At 44.6% G+C, this 12,127-nt stretch overlaps 1 protein-coding gene across 2 annotated transcripts; it reads left to right on the top strand.

Moving 5' to 3' along the window:
• The first annotated feature begins 624 nt into the window (after positions 1 to 624).
• LOC112222055 (coiled-coil domain-containing protein 22) lies at positions 625 to 10,411 on the top strand. 2 transcript variants are annotated; one of them, XM_024384618.2, is made up of 15 exons: positions 625 to 1,079; positions 1,575 to 1,752; positions 2,436 to 2,568; positions 2,770 to 2,876; positions 3,156 to 3,240; positions 3,453 to 3,622; positions 3,749 to 3,958; positions 4,059 to 4,250; positions 7,719 to 7,955; positions 8,039 to 8,140; positions 8,260 to 8,367; positions 8,501 to 8,596; positions 8,824 to 8,883; positions 9,033 to 9,107; positions 9,250 to 10,411. In XM_024384618.2, exons 1-15 carry the CDS (start codon positions 1,030 to 1,032, stop codon positions 9,361 to 9,363), a joined length of 1,917 nt encoding a protein of 638 aa, XP_024240386.1. In that variant the 5' UTR covers positions 625 to 1,029; the 3' UTR covers positions 9,364 to 10,411. The 2 variants fall into 2 exon arrangements, with proteins under 2 accessions (XP_024240386.1, XP_024240387.1); XM_024384619.2 differs by lacking the exon at positions 1,575 to 1,752 and having other exon boundaries at positions 626 to 1,079.
• The last annotated feature ends 1,716 nt before the right edge of the window (positions 10,412 to 12,127 follow it).

Below are 12,127 nucleotides of genomic sequence, written 5' to 3'. Positions count from 1 at the left end.
CAGTCAATGTGTTGATAGAACTTCGCTAGGGTTTTCCTCAAATTTGCTTTGTTAAAATCCCCAGCTACAATAAATGCAGCCTCAGGATATGTGGTTTCCAGTTTGCACAAAGTCCAGTGTAGATCCTTGACGGCCGTTGTGGTATGGCTTGAGGGAGAATATACATTCACACTTGTATCGGGCTGCATCACAGCCTGTTACAGCAAGGCACTGAAGAGGGTGGTACTACCATTGGGTACACACTGCCTATCCCCAACCCCACCCCAATGGACATTAATCATTGTTGACCTCCACACAGAACATGGCCACGTGGTCTGCTTATCTCGTGTGGACAGATTTGGGGTGGAGTAATGTCGCATTCCAATGCTAGTCGGAGCTAGGAAACTCGGAAATATCCGAATTGCTAAATGGTTGTAGTTATACCGTGCCGCGTTTACCAGTTGGCAAGTCAGACATTTCCGAGTTTCCTAGTTCTGACTAGTACATGAACGTGGCACAAATCCTTTCGCTTCGCCTCTTCCTCGACGCAGTACCCAGTCATGCGACTCCAGAAGCGGGGGGTTGCTGGGAGTCATAGTTTAACTTTCCCAACTCTCCAGTTTTTTTACAACACTGCTGAAGAATGTTGAAACTCAGCATCCCATAGAACACTGCTATCATATCCTCCACCCACGTGACTTAATGTGTTTATAGATGCAACATTTTAGCTTTCACTAATTTGTCAGCTAGCTATCACTCATACGATAAAAAGCTATTTGTAAGACATTTAAGGGAGCACAAAAACGTGTTAAGTGGAAATGTTGCTGGAATAGCTACTGTCGTGCCTCTTGTTCATGCGTTGAGAAGTGACAACGTAAGCTAGTTCCCCAGATAAAAACAGGCGAGCTAGCTTGTTGTTTTTGAATGGACCCGCCTGTGAGACCGCTAACGTTATCTAGCTAGCCAAAATAAGCATATTGAAGCCTAATGATTGGAATTTCGGGGGATTTTTGCTAAAGGAATTGCAAGGCACTTCATCTTCTTACAGTGATGGAGGAAGTTGATAAGATTTTAATTCACTCCCTTAGACAGACCGGCACGTAAGTAGTTAGCTAACATTATTAACATTTTGTTTCTAGTTACCGAACGTTTGCCATCTGGCTTGCTACTGTTGCTTGTTTGTGTCTATTGAGTTGTGGATAGCTCGCTACCTCTACATACGTAGCTCTCTTCTTTGATTTAGTGACTGACACCCAGGTCTATCTTCATTCAATTACTCATCAGCCATTATCTCAGCTGATGTTTTCCTTGGGAAGTGAAGTGCAGAGAGCTAGCGAAGTTAGCTAAATTACATTCATTCACACTTGTACAAGTGTGTTCTAACAGCTGGTTCTTTTGATTTGAACACTGCAAATCTTTGAGCTACTGTAATGACCAGAATTCTTCCATATCGGTCAAGTTAGCTACGCTAACGGTACACATTTTCAATGTCGTTTAAAATAGTAACTTCCTGATTACATGACTAGCGAGGTGTGAGACACACATGAGAAGTTAACCCCGTGCACCTGCATCTCATGCTCTGTGTGTTTGCGAAGGGACGTGGGGGAGGATGTTCAGAGTGTGAAGCGCTTCTCCAGTGAGCTCATAGTGGAGGCGGTAGTGAAATGTCTGCGAGTGATCGACCCGGCCCTGGGGAGCAGCCTGTCCCACTCCTTACCCCCCGGCATGTCTGCCCGCTTTCGAGTGGGCATGAGCCTGGCACAGGCCTGTCAGGTGAGCGGTCAAAAAGAAAAGGGATAGTGCTCCCCCTCCTGTTGCGAAGTGAGGCTCGTGACTCTCTCCCCACAAGACTATGTTGATCAAATGAAGAAGATTAAGATGTTGTTGGATCTAAAATAATAACCATGCACGACTTCTTGATGTACTGTAGCCATATGACCTATACCCCCTTTGCATGACACTCAGTCCAGGGTCTTTTTATACTCTAAAATAAATTGAATTTCCTTACGTCAAGCTCAGTTATTAATGGTCCCAACTGTCTGAAAATAAGTAATTCAGCAACCAATTTGACCACCTGCGACAATTTGAAGTCATGTCATATCCTAATGCCATTCTATCTCGTTGAGCACTGCTTTGAACTATTTTTATTTCCTCACTCGATTGGCTTTATTGAATAGTCCATTTGCTTGCATAACTTCATTGAAGTGATCTTCTAAAATGTAGTTTTATTACAAGATTTAGAATCTCCCAAGTGTGAATACATTTGGTTTGCTCATTTTGTGAAGAAGGCTCCATCATTCCACATGTTCGTAATGGTCTCCATACACAATGTCGTGGACTGATTCCATTTTCATGCTTAATGATCCTCATGCTCTAGACTGGGTGAGGTATGTGACAAAGTTCAATGTCATGTGTATGAGCAGACTCCATAACCAGGTTGACGTGTTTCTATGCAGGACCTTGGCTACAAGGGAGAGATTGGCTACCAGACCTTTCTTTACAGCAATGAGCCAGAGATCCGCTCCCTGCTCATGTTCCTGGTGGAGAAGCTGCCCAGAGAAAGTGCTGAGGCCTTGGACCAACCAGCAGGTATAGACACATTGTCCCACCATTGTACTTCTTGTCATTTATTGAATACCATTAACTTTAGCAATCCTCTTATACATTGGTCATTTTTTTGGCTTTATAATCTGATCAATAAAAATACATTGAATGTTTGTAAATCTCTCAAAATGACAATTACTTCATCTATGTATTTATTTGTCTCGCATTCATTGTACCCCATAACAGGTAAATCAGTCCTCCTCCAGAAATTGATAGCTGCCCAGATCAAAGCTCAGCTGGCCTTGCCTTGGCTCCCTCCATCTTGCAGACTACCCCTCCTATGTAAAACACAGGTAGCTATGTCCTGCTGGCAATATCACAAAGCATTAATGACATGGCAGCTAAAGTTAAGAAACACTGACAAATAACTGTTGGTTTCCTAGATCATAAAGGAAGCTAGATTTCAGGGCTGGTCAGTGAAAGTAGTGAGGCAATAATGCAATGTCTCTCAAGTTTATCCTGTTTTTTAATAAACCAAAATAATGCACTATACAAACTTCCTATTTTAATGTCTTTGTCAAGTGTTCCCACTTAATGTATGTGTTCTCACTTGACATTTCATTATTTTTTAGAACCCAGGACCGTCCCACAGTTTCCACTCTCAGCCCCTTAGTTTACTGCACTGCCTCAAAGTGCCTGGGAAAAAGCCATTGAAAGGTAAACCCCAGAATACACAGGGCCCTCTGTATTTACTCTCATTGCATATCATTCTGTAACCAAATTCTTCCAATTATGTAGGGTTCTGAATTAGTAGCCTATATATATATATATTAGCATGTGGTACAAGATATTATTTGCCAATGAAATAAGAACCTGTGGTGAAAGTTAAATCCCAGAGTACCACGTCATTCTTTTCACCCCGTCTCCAGAGGAAAAGGACTACCACAGGGAATTTCTTCCACCTGTGACTGCACAGCCGTCGCAGCATGCCTCAGTGCCGGCCTCCCTGCTGGAGCTGCATGCAGGGGAGCTTAGTGCCGCCCAGGAGTGGGACAATGAGTGGAACAGCCAAGGCCTCCTTTCCCGCCTCACCCCTGAGGTACACTCTTAAAGGGATAGGTTTTCAAGATTCTGGACAATTTCAATTTGAGCACAGAAGAATAATTTTGTGTTCATTGCAGTGTTTTAATCTCTGATCTCCACTTTTCCTCTCGTGGCCACCCAGGAATATCGCTCCAGGAAGCGTGCCCGTCTGCAGAAGCGGATCGAAGAGCAGCTGCGCACTGCGGCCCAGTCTCACTCGGAAACCCTCGGTGCCCACAGGTCGGGCTCTGCTCTCACAGAGCTACTTCAGTCCTTCGGGGGCTCCTCCTTTGGTGACATCCTCGCCAAGGGCACCCGCTTCACTCACACTGAGAAATTCACTTTCACACAGGTGATTGAAGAGTTAACAAAGCCTGCCCCGAAGACATTGAGCAACATCTACAAATGTTCCCCCTTTCATTGCCAATCTGAATCTAGTGTGTGTGTGTCAGGAGCCTGCGAAAGCCTCCCAGCAGATGGCAGCAGCGGCCAGCTCCCTTCCCAGCTTGCATCAGTCGGAGGAGGAACTGCAGGCCCGACAGCAGGAGGAGCTGGTCTCCCTGCAGCGGCAGCTACAGCAGCTCTCCCTCAGCCTAGAGGAGGTGGGCGGAGACATGAGGCAGCTCACCGTATCCATACTTCAGGTAACTGGAACCTCTCTGATTTAAAACAGATAAACTCTGTATTTGTGTAGACCTCAGACTAGGGATGTGCATGGTTATTCCAATATCCGATCTGACATTTGTATTTTGGATTACTTATGTGCTTTGTTTTTTGCAGGGGGGGAATTATAGCCCTATTTTAACACTGAAAAGTATTTTTCTAAGTTTCATTAAAATATCCATTTGGCATTGTTAGATGAAAGGATATACCATGACATTTAAACATGAAAAGTGTTTGTATTTTTTTATGTATTTTTTAGGATCTGCACCCCATAAAAAGACGGGTAGTTGACCGATAGCCTTCGCATGTGTAGCTTGTTGTTTGTTGGCCAATCAAAGCGACAATGTGGAGAAAGAGTGAGTTCACTAATGCAATGCAATATGTTATATTCACTGTTATATGTGACGATAAATAACATTGTGGCTGCAACAAGTTAGCTGAGTTGCCTTGGTGTCTCTCTCTCTGTCTGCTCCTTCACATACTCCGCCCCCTCCACAGCTGCAGCAGTGGAGGGCCAGCTTCTCTCCATCGCGCAGCAGTGCTCAGGTTAACTCTCTGCAAACTGGAAACCATATATCCGGAGGCTGCATTCATTGTAGCTGGGGATTTTAACAAGGCTAATCTGAAAACAAGACTCCCTAAATTTTATCAGCATATCGATTGCGCAACCAGGGGTGGAAAGACCTTGGATCATTGTTACTCTAACTTCCGCGATGCATATAAGGCCCTGCCCCGCCCCCCCTTTCGGAAAAGCTGACCACGACTCCATTTTGTTGATCCCTGCATACAGACAGAAACTAAAACAAGAGGCTCCCACGCTGAGGTCTGTCCAACGCTGGTCCGACCAAGCTGACTCCACACTCCAAGACTGCTTCCATCACGTGGACTGGGATATGTTTCGTATTGCGTCAGATAACAATATTGACGAATACGCTGATTCGGTGTGCGAGTTCATTAGAACGTGCGTTGAAGATGTCATTCCCATAGCAACGATTAAAACATTCCCTAACCAGAAACCGTGGAAGCATTCGCGTGAAACTGAAAGCGCGAACCACTGCTTTTAATCAGGGCAAGGTGTCTGGTAACATGACCGAATACAAACAGTGCAGCTATTCCCTCCGCAAGGCTATCAAACAAGCTAAGCGTCAGTACAGAGACAAAGTAGAATCTCAATTCAACGGCTCAGACACAAGAGGCATGTGGCAGGGTCTACAGTCAATCACGGACTACAGGAAGAAATCCAGCCCAGTCACGGACCAGGATGTCTTGCTCCCAGGCAGACTAAATAACTTTTTTGCCCGCTTTGAGGACAATACAGTGCCACTGACACGGCCTGCAACGAAAACATGCGGTCTCTCCTTCACTGCAGCCGAGGTGAGTAAAGACATTTAAACGTGTTAACCCTCGCAAGGCTGCAGGCCCAGACGGCATCCCCAGCCGCTCCCTCAGAGCATGCGCAGACCAGCTGGCCGGTGTGTTTACGGACATATTCAATCAATCCCTATACCAGTCTGCTGTTCCCACATGCTTCAAGAGGGCCACCATTGTTCCTGTTCCCAAGAAAGCTAAGGTAACTGAGCTAAACGACTACCGCCCTGTAGCACTCACTTCCGTCATCATGAAGTGCTTTGAGAGACTAGTCAAGGACCATATCACCTCCACCCTACCTGACACCCTAGACCCACTCCAATTTGCTTACCGCCCAAATAGGTCCACAGACGATGCAATCTCAACCACACTGTACACTGCCCTAAACCATCTGGACAAGAGGAATACCTATGTGAGAATGCTGTTCATTGACTACAGCTCGGCATTCAACACCATAGTACCCTCCAAGCTCGTCATCAAGCTCGAGACCCTGGGTCTCGACCCCGCCCTGTGCAACTGGGTACTGGACTTCCTGACGGGCCGCCCCCAGGTGGTGAGGGTAGGCAACAACATCTCCTCCCCGCTGATCCTCAACACTGGGGCCCCACAAGGGTGCGTTCTGAGCCCTCTCCTGTACTCCCTGTTCACCCACGACTGCGTGGCCACGCACGCCTCCAACTCAATCATCAAGTTTGCGGACGACACAAGTGGTAGGCTTGATTACCAACAACGACGAGACGGCCTACAGGGAGGAGGTGAGGGCCCTCGGAATGTGGTGTCAGGAAAATAACCTCACACTCAACGTCAACAAAACTAAGGAGATGATTGTGGACTTCAGGAAACAGCAGAGACAACACCCCCCTATCCACATCGATGGAACAGTAGTGGAGAGGGTAGCAAGTTTTAAGTTCCTCGGCATACACATCACAGACAAACTGAATTGGTCCACTCACGCAGACAGCATCGTGAAGAAGGCGCAGCAGCGCCTCTTCAACCTCAGGAGGCTGAAGAAATTTGGCTTGTCACCAAAAGCACTCACAAACTTCTACAGATGCACAATCGAGAGCATCCTGGCGGGCTGTATCACCGCCTGGTACGGCAACGGCTCCGCCCTCAACCGTAAGGCTCTCCAGAGGGTAGTGAGGTCTGCACAACGCATCACCGGGGGCAAACTACCTGCCCTCCAGGACACCTACACCACCCGATGTTACAGGAAGGCCATAAAGATCATCAAGGACATCAACCACCCGAGCCACTTCCTGTTCACCCCGCTATCATCCAGAAGGCGAGGTCAGTACAGGTGCATCAAAGCTGGGACCGAGAGACTGAAAAACAGCTTCTATCTCAAGGCCATCAGACTGTTAAACAGCCACCACTAACATTGAGTGGCTGCTGCAAACACTGAGACTGACACTGACTCAACTCCAGCCACTTTAATAATGGGAATTGATGGGGAATGATGTAAATATATCACTAGCCACTTTAAACAATGCTACCTTATATAATGTTACTTACCCTACATTATTCATCTCATATGCATACGTATATACTGTACTCTATATCATCGACTGCATCCTTATGTAATACATGTATCACTAGCCACTTTAACTATGCCACTTTGTTTACATACTCATCTCATATGTATATACTGTACTCGATACCATCTACTGTATCTTGCCTATGCTGCTCTGTACCATCACTCATTCATATATCCTTATGTACATATTCTTTATCCCCTTACACTGTGTATAAGACAGTAGTTTTGGAATTGTTAGTTAGATTACTTGTTGGTTATTACTGCACTGTCGGAACTAGAAGCACAAGCATTTCGCTACACTCACATTAAAATCTGCTAACCATGTGTATGTGACAAATAAAATTTGATTTGAGGATAACTTAAGTAAAAAAAGACGTGCATTTCCTATATCCGGATATCCGACAAATTCATGATGCTATTCGAATAGTGAAATGATTACATACCCCCATCCCTACCTCCAACCAGAGTTACCACAGTCAAATGAACTGTGACATGTAAGATGTAGTCACCCTGCAAGACTAACTTGTCTCCTGTCTGTGTGCAGGTGTCGGATGAGCTGAAGCAGAAAGAGCTGAGCAAGGCGGAGAAGGAGGACTCTGTGCGGGTGAAGAAGCAGACCATTGACCTGATGCCGGATGCAGAGAACAACCTGGCCAAGCTGCAGGCCCTGGTGGAGGGAAGTGCCAAGCGAGTGGTCAACCTTGCTGCGCAGTGGGAGAAACGCAGAGCTCCGCTCATCGATGAGCACCGCAGGCTCAAGGAGCTCTGCAGCAACCAAGAGGTAGCGTTCATCTCCTTAGATATCACCACATGTGTGTTTGACTGTACGAGAGAAATTCTTTCAACTTCCATTCTTTTTTGTAGATTGAGTCCTCCAGAAAGCTATCTGAAATCAAAGAGCTTCACAACAAAATCCATCAGTCTGCGGAGGAGTCCAAGAAGAAGGAGGCACTGTATAAACAACTGGTATTAGAACACATTTTAAATGTATTTGGGATGAGTTACTTCTACACTGTGTTTATTTGGGTTCCAGTCCATGCATTGTACGTCAGACACCATTTTGGGGAATCTGATATCTCTTTCAGATAACAGAGTTTGAGAATCTCCCCAAAGATGTCTCCCGCTCAGCATACACTGCGAGGATCCTGGAGATCGTTGGCAATATCAGGAAACAGAAGGAAGACATTACAAAGGTACACTATTTGAGACACCTCAACAATGCAGTTCTGAGTATCTCCTCAAAAACAAAGGAATTAAAAACTCCATTTGAATCTGAGTAGTGTGATTTCAAGTATGGTATTTGTGTGTCCGCCTCTCGGTCTGTAGATTCTGTCTGACACTAAGGAGCTGCAGAAAGAGATTAACAATCTGACTGGAAAACTGGACCGAACGTTCGCTGTGACTGATGAGCTGGTCTTCAAGGTATAGCACCTAGCAAGATAACTCATGCATCTACTTTTTGCAATTATAGGTCAAAGAAATCCCTTCTAGATCACCTGATAATGCTCAACTTGCTACCAAGGAACCATGCTGTCAGTTTGCTCATGCCTTTCATTTCAATTGTTCTACACCACAGTTTGACAATTTCAGGAAAGCACACCAATGATGTTCCTTCTTGCCTAATCAATACTTTTCCTAATACTATGTAGGATGCGAAGAAAGACGAATCTGTCCGCAAATCCTACAAGTACCTGGCAGCCTTGCATGAGGTAAGAGCTTGTTTGCAGAATATAACATTTTCTTAGAAATTGAAGAGCAAGACATACTGCATATCCTTTGGTCTGGTGCTCTGTGGTAATTTTAGGTGCCTATATCTACATTGCTTAGTTGTGTGACTTCATTATCTTCCTTGGTATAGAACTGCACTCAGTTGATCCAAACTATTGAGGACACAGGCACAATCATGAGAGAGATCAGAGACCTGGAGGAGCAGGTATATATGGCCCTCTTTCTTTTATTCCAAACCACTAACTTGTACTGCTACTTTACCACATGAGTCAGTTTGTCATTTTATTGACATAGTGATATAGGGCTGGCTTGGTAGAGCAAACTTTTAAGTTTCCTTCTCTCCATAGATTGAAACTGAAAATGGTAAGAAGACTGTAAGCAACCTGGAGAAGATCCTCGAGGACTACAAAGCCATTCGCCAGGAGAACTCTGCTCTGGCTGCCAAGATCAGAGAGGCCTGACCTGACCCTCCCCATGCTGCACCGTAGTGGCCACCTGATGTGTCTGCTGGTCAAACTGACTGGTAGCATGCCCTCGAGACTGCCTGTCCTGTGTGTGTGTGTGTGTGTGTGTGTGTGTGTGTGGAACCAAGAAAGTACACTCCATCTGGTCTCAAGACTTTCAACGCTGTCCTTTGTCCACTGTCTTGTTGCATTGCCTTCTGGGAGCACTGATGGCATATGGGAAAGGGGAGATAGATTTTTGTACCATTTTTAATGCATAAACTTTGGCTTACCCAAAATCCATGCTGGAGAAAGAAGTGTGATGTGTAACAACACAGTGATGAATTATACTGGCCTTGCATCCCTGGTGTCCATACACTGGTTCCATATTGATTCCACCCAGTCAAAAAATAAGTTAGGAAAATGATGCTGACCTTTATTATAAATTTGTAGTAGTTCTTCAAAATTGCAGTAGTTCTGATAAATCAATCAAGTGAATGTCTTAATGATCTACTTTGAAATTCACTGCAATTCAGGTGAATTTCTTCATGTTGGCTCTCATTCCCCAGAACAATGCAGTGGTTAGGTACGGCCTAAGATCCCATTCATGCCATATTTTGTCTTAACTCGAGTCGATTTGGAGATTACTAGGTTTGTCCATTCTAGTTCATTCTCATGCCTTGAAATCAAGTGCTGCTTTTGTTGGTCTCATTGGCTCAGTGTTATTTGGATTAGGGAGCCTTGGTGCAAAGTAAATGGCCTCACCTTTTGAGCACTGATCTCCTGAAATGGTCTAGATTAGGTAACAAACCACATTGATGTAATGAATCATGTGAAACTTGTATAAAAACAATACAAAATGTTTGTCTTTGTCAGCAGAAAATGAACATGTTAATGAAGTACTGTGCTGTTGCTTTCTTTCATGTTTATTTGAAATGCTGAAAGGTCCTTAGTGTCGTTTGTATGCTGTCCTTTTTTTTTTTTGCTTGATCCTGGAGGGGATGCCTGTTGAACTGGCTCTCAACCCCTGTTTATACCTGGTGCCAACATGCCCCCTTTGTCCTAATCTTGTCAACATTCTTGACTGCCCACATTTAGACTGGTGTAGACTATTAAAGACACATGATCTCATTGTTATCAGATCTTCCTGACCAACTCCAGAGGTAGTCAGGTATGTGTGGTGTCTGGATATTAATCAAGTGTAAACAGATCTGGATGGTCAAACTATTTGAATTATCCTTATACTGGCCTCTAAAGTCACTGGCCTTGTTCTTGTGCAACAAAACCGTTATGTGTCATGGGTAAATTGTGACGGTCTGATCTACAAATAATGAGTTATTTGTGACGTAAGGTGATTCGTACACAATGAAAATTTTAATGCAATATGCAACAAAATGTAATATAAGAATCAGTCAATTACAATGTAGTAATTAGTCCCTGATCTATGAATTTCACATGACTGGGAATACAAATATGCCTCTGTTGGTCACAGATGCCTCTAAAAAAGGTAGGGGCATGGATCAGAAAACCAGTCCGTATCTGGTGTGACCACCATTTGCCTCATGCAGTGTGACACATCTCCTTCGCATGGAGTTGATCAGGCTGTTGATTGTGGCCTGTGGAATGTTGTCCAACTCTTCAATGCCTGTGTGAAGTTGCTGAATATTGGCGGGAACTGGAACATGCTATTGTACGTGTCAAGCCAGAGCATCCCAAACATGCTCTATGTGTGACATGTCTGTTGAGTATGTAGGCCATGGAATAACTGGGACATTTACAGCTTCCAGGAATTGTGTACAGGTCCTTGTGACATGGGACTCGGAATTATGCTGAAACATGAGGTGATGGCGGCAGATAAATGGCACAACGGGCCTCAGGATCTCATCACAGTATCTCTGCATTCAAATTGCCATCGATAAAATATGATTGTGTTCATTGTCCGTAGCTTATGCCTGCCCATACCATAACCCCACCACCACCATGGGGCACTGTTCACAACGTTGACATTAGCAAACCGCTCTCCCACATGAAGCAATATATGCTATGCTCTCTGCCATCTATTACAGTTGAAATTGAGATTCATCCGTGAAGAGCACACTTCTCCAGTTTACCAGTGGCCATCAAAGGTGAGCATTTTCCCACTGAAGTCTGTTCAAGACCCTGGAGACAACAACAAGCATGCAGATAAGCTTCCCTGAGACTCTTGACAGTGCAGAAATTCTTCAGTTGTCAAAACCCAGTTTCATCAGCTTTCCCAGTGGCTGGTCTCAGACGATCCTCCAAATTAAGAAGCCGGATGTGGAGGTCTTGGACAGGTGTAGTTACTTGTGGTCCGCGGCTGTGAGGCCGGTTGGAAGTACTGCTAAATTCTCTAAAATGACATTGGATGCAGCTATTGGTAGAGAAATTAACATTCAATTCTCTGGAAACAGCTCTGGTGGACATTCCTGCAGTCAGCATGCCAATTGCACGCTCCCTCAAAACTTGAAACATCTGTGGCATTGTGTTGTGTGACAAAACCTCACATTTTAGAATGGCCTTTTATTGTCCCAAGCACAAGGTGTGTAATGATCATGCTGTTTAAAGAGCTTCTTGATATGCCACAACTGTCAGGTGGATGGATTATATCAGCAAATGAGAAATGCTCACTAACAGGGATGTAAACAAATTTCTGCACAACATTTTAGAGAAATACGTTTTTTGTGAGTGTGGAACATTTCTGGGATATTTTATTTCTGGTCATGAAACATGGGACCAACACTTGTGTTTATATTTTTGTTAC

Source organism: Oncorhynchus tshawytscha, linkage group LG22 (genome assembly GCF_018296145.1).
Source record: "Oncorhynchus tshawytscha isolate Ot180627B linkage group LG22, Otsh_v2.0, whole genome shotgun sequence".
In the NCBI taxonomy this organism is placed as follows: domain Eukaryota; kingdom Metazoa; phylum Chordata; class Actinopteri; order Salmoniformes; family Salmonidae; genus Oncorhynchus; species Oncorhynchus tshawytscha.
The sequence above is the reverse complement of the archived record's forward strand: the minus strand, read 5'-3'. Positions and strand labels throughout refer to the sequence as shown.

Coding starts and splice junctions, on each gene's coding strand:
- LOC112222055 (XM_024384618.2), top strand. CDS start 1,030: ATGGAGGAAGTTGATAAGATTTTAATTCACTCCCTTAGACAGACCGGC. Junction 2,877..3,155: donor CCCTCCTATGTAAAACACAG/GTAGCTATGTCC, acceptor ATTATTTTTTAG/AACCCAGGACCGTCCCACAG. Junction 8,884..9,032: donor ACCTGGCAGCCTTGCATGAG/GTAAGAGCTTGT, acceptor TCCTTGGTATAG/AACTGCACTCAGTTGATCCA.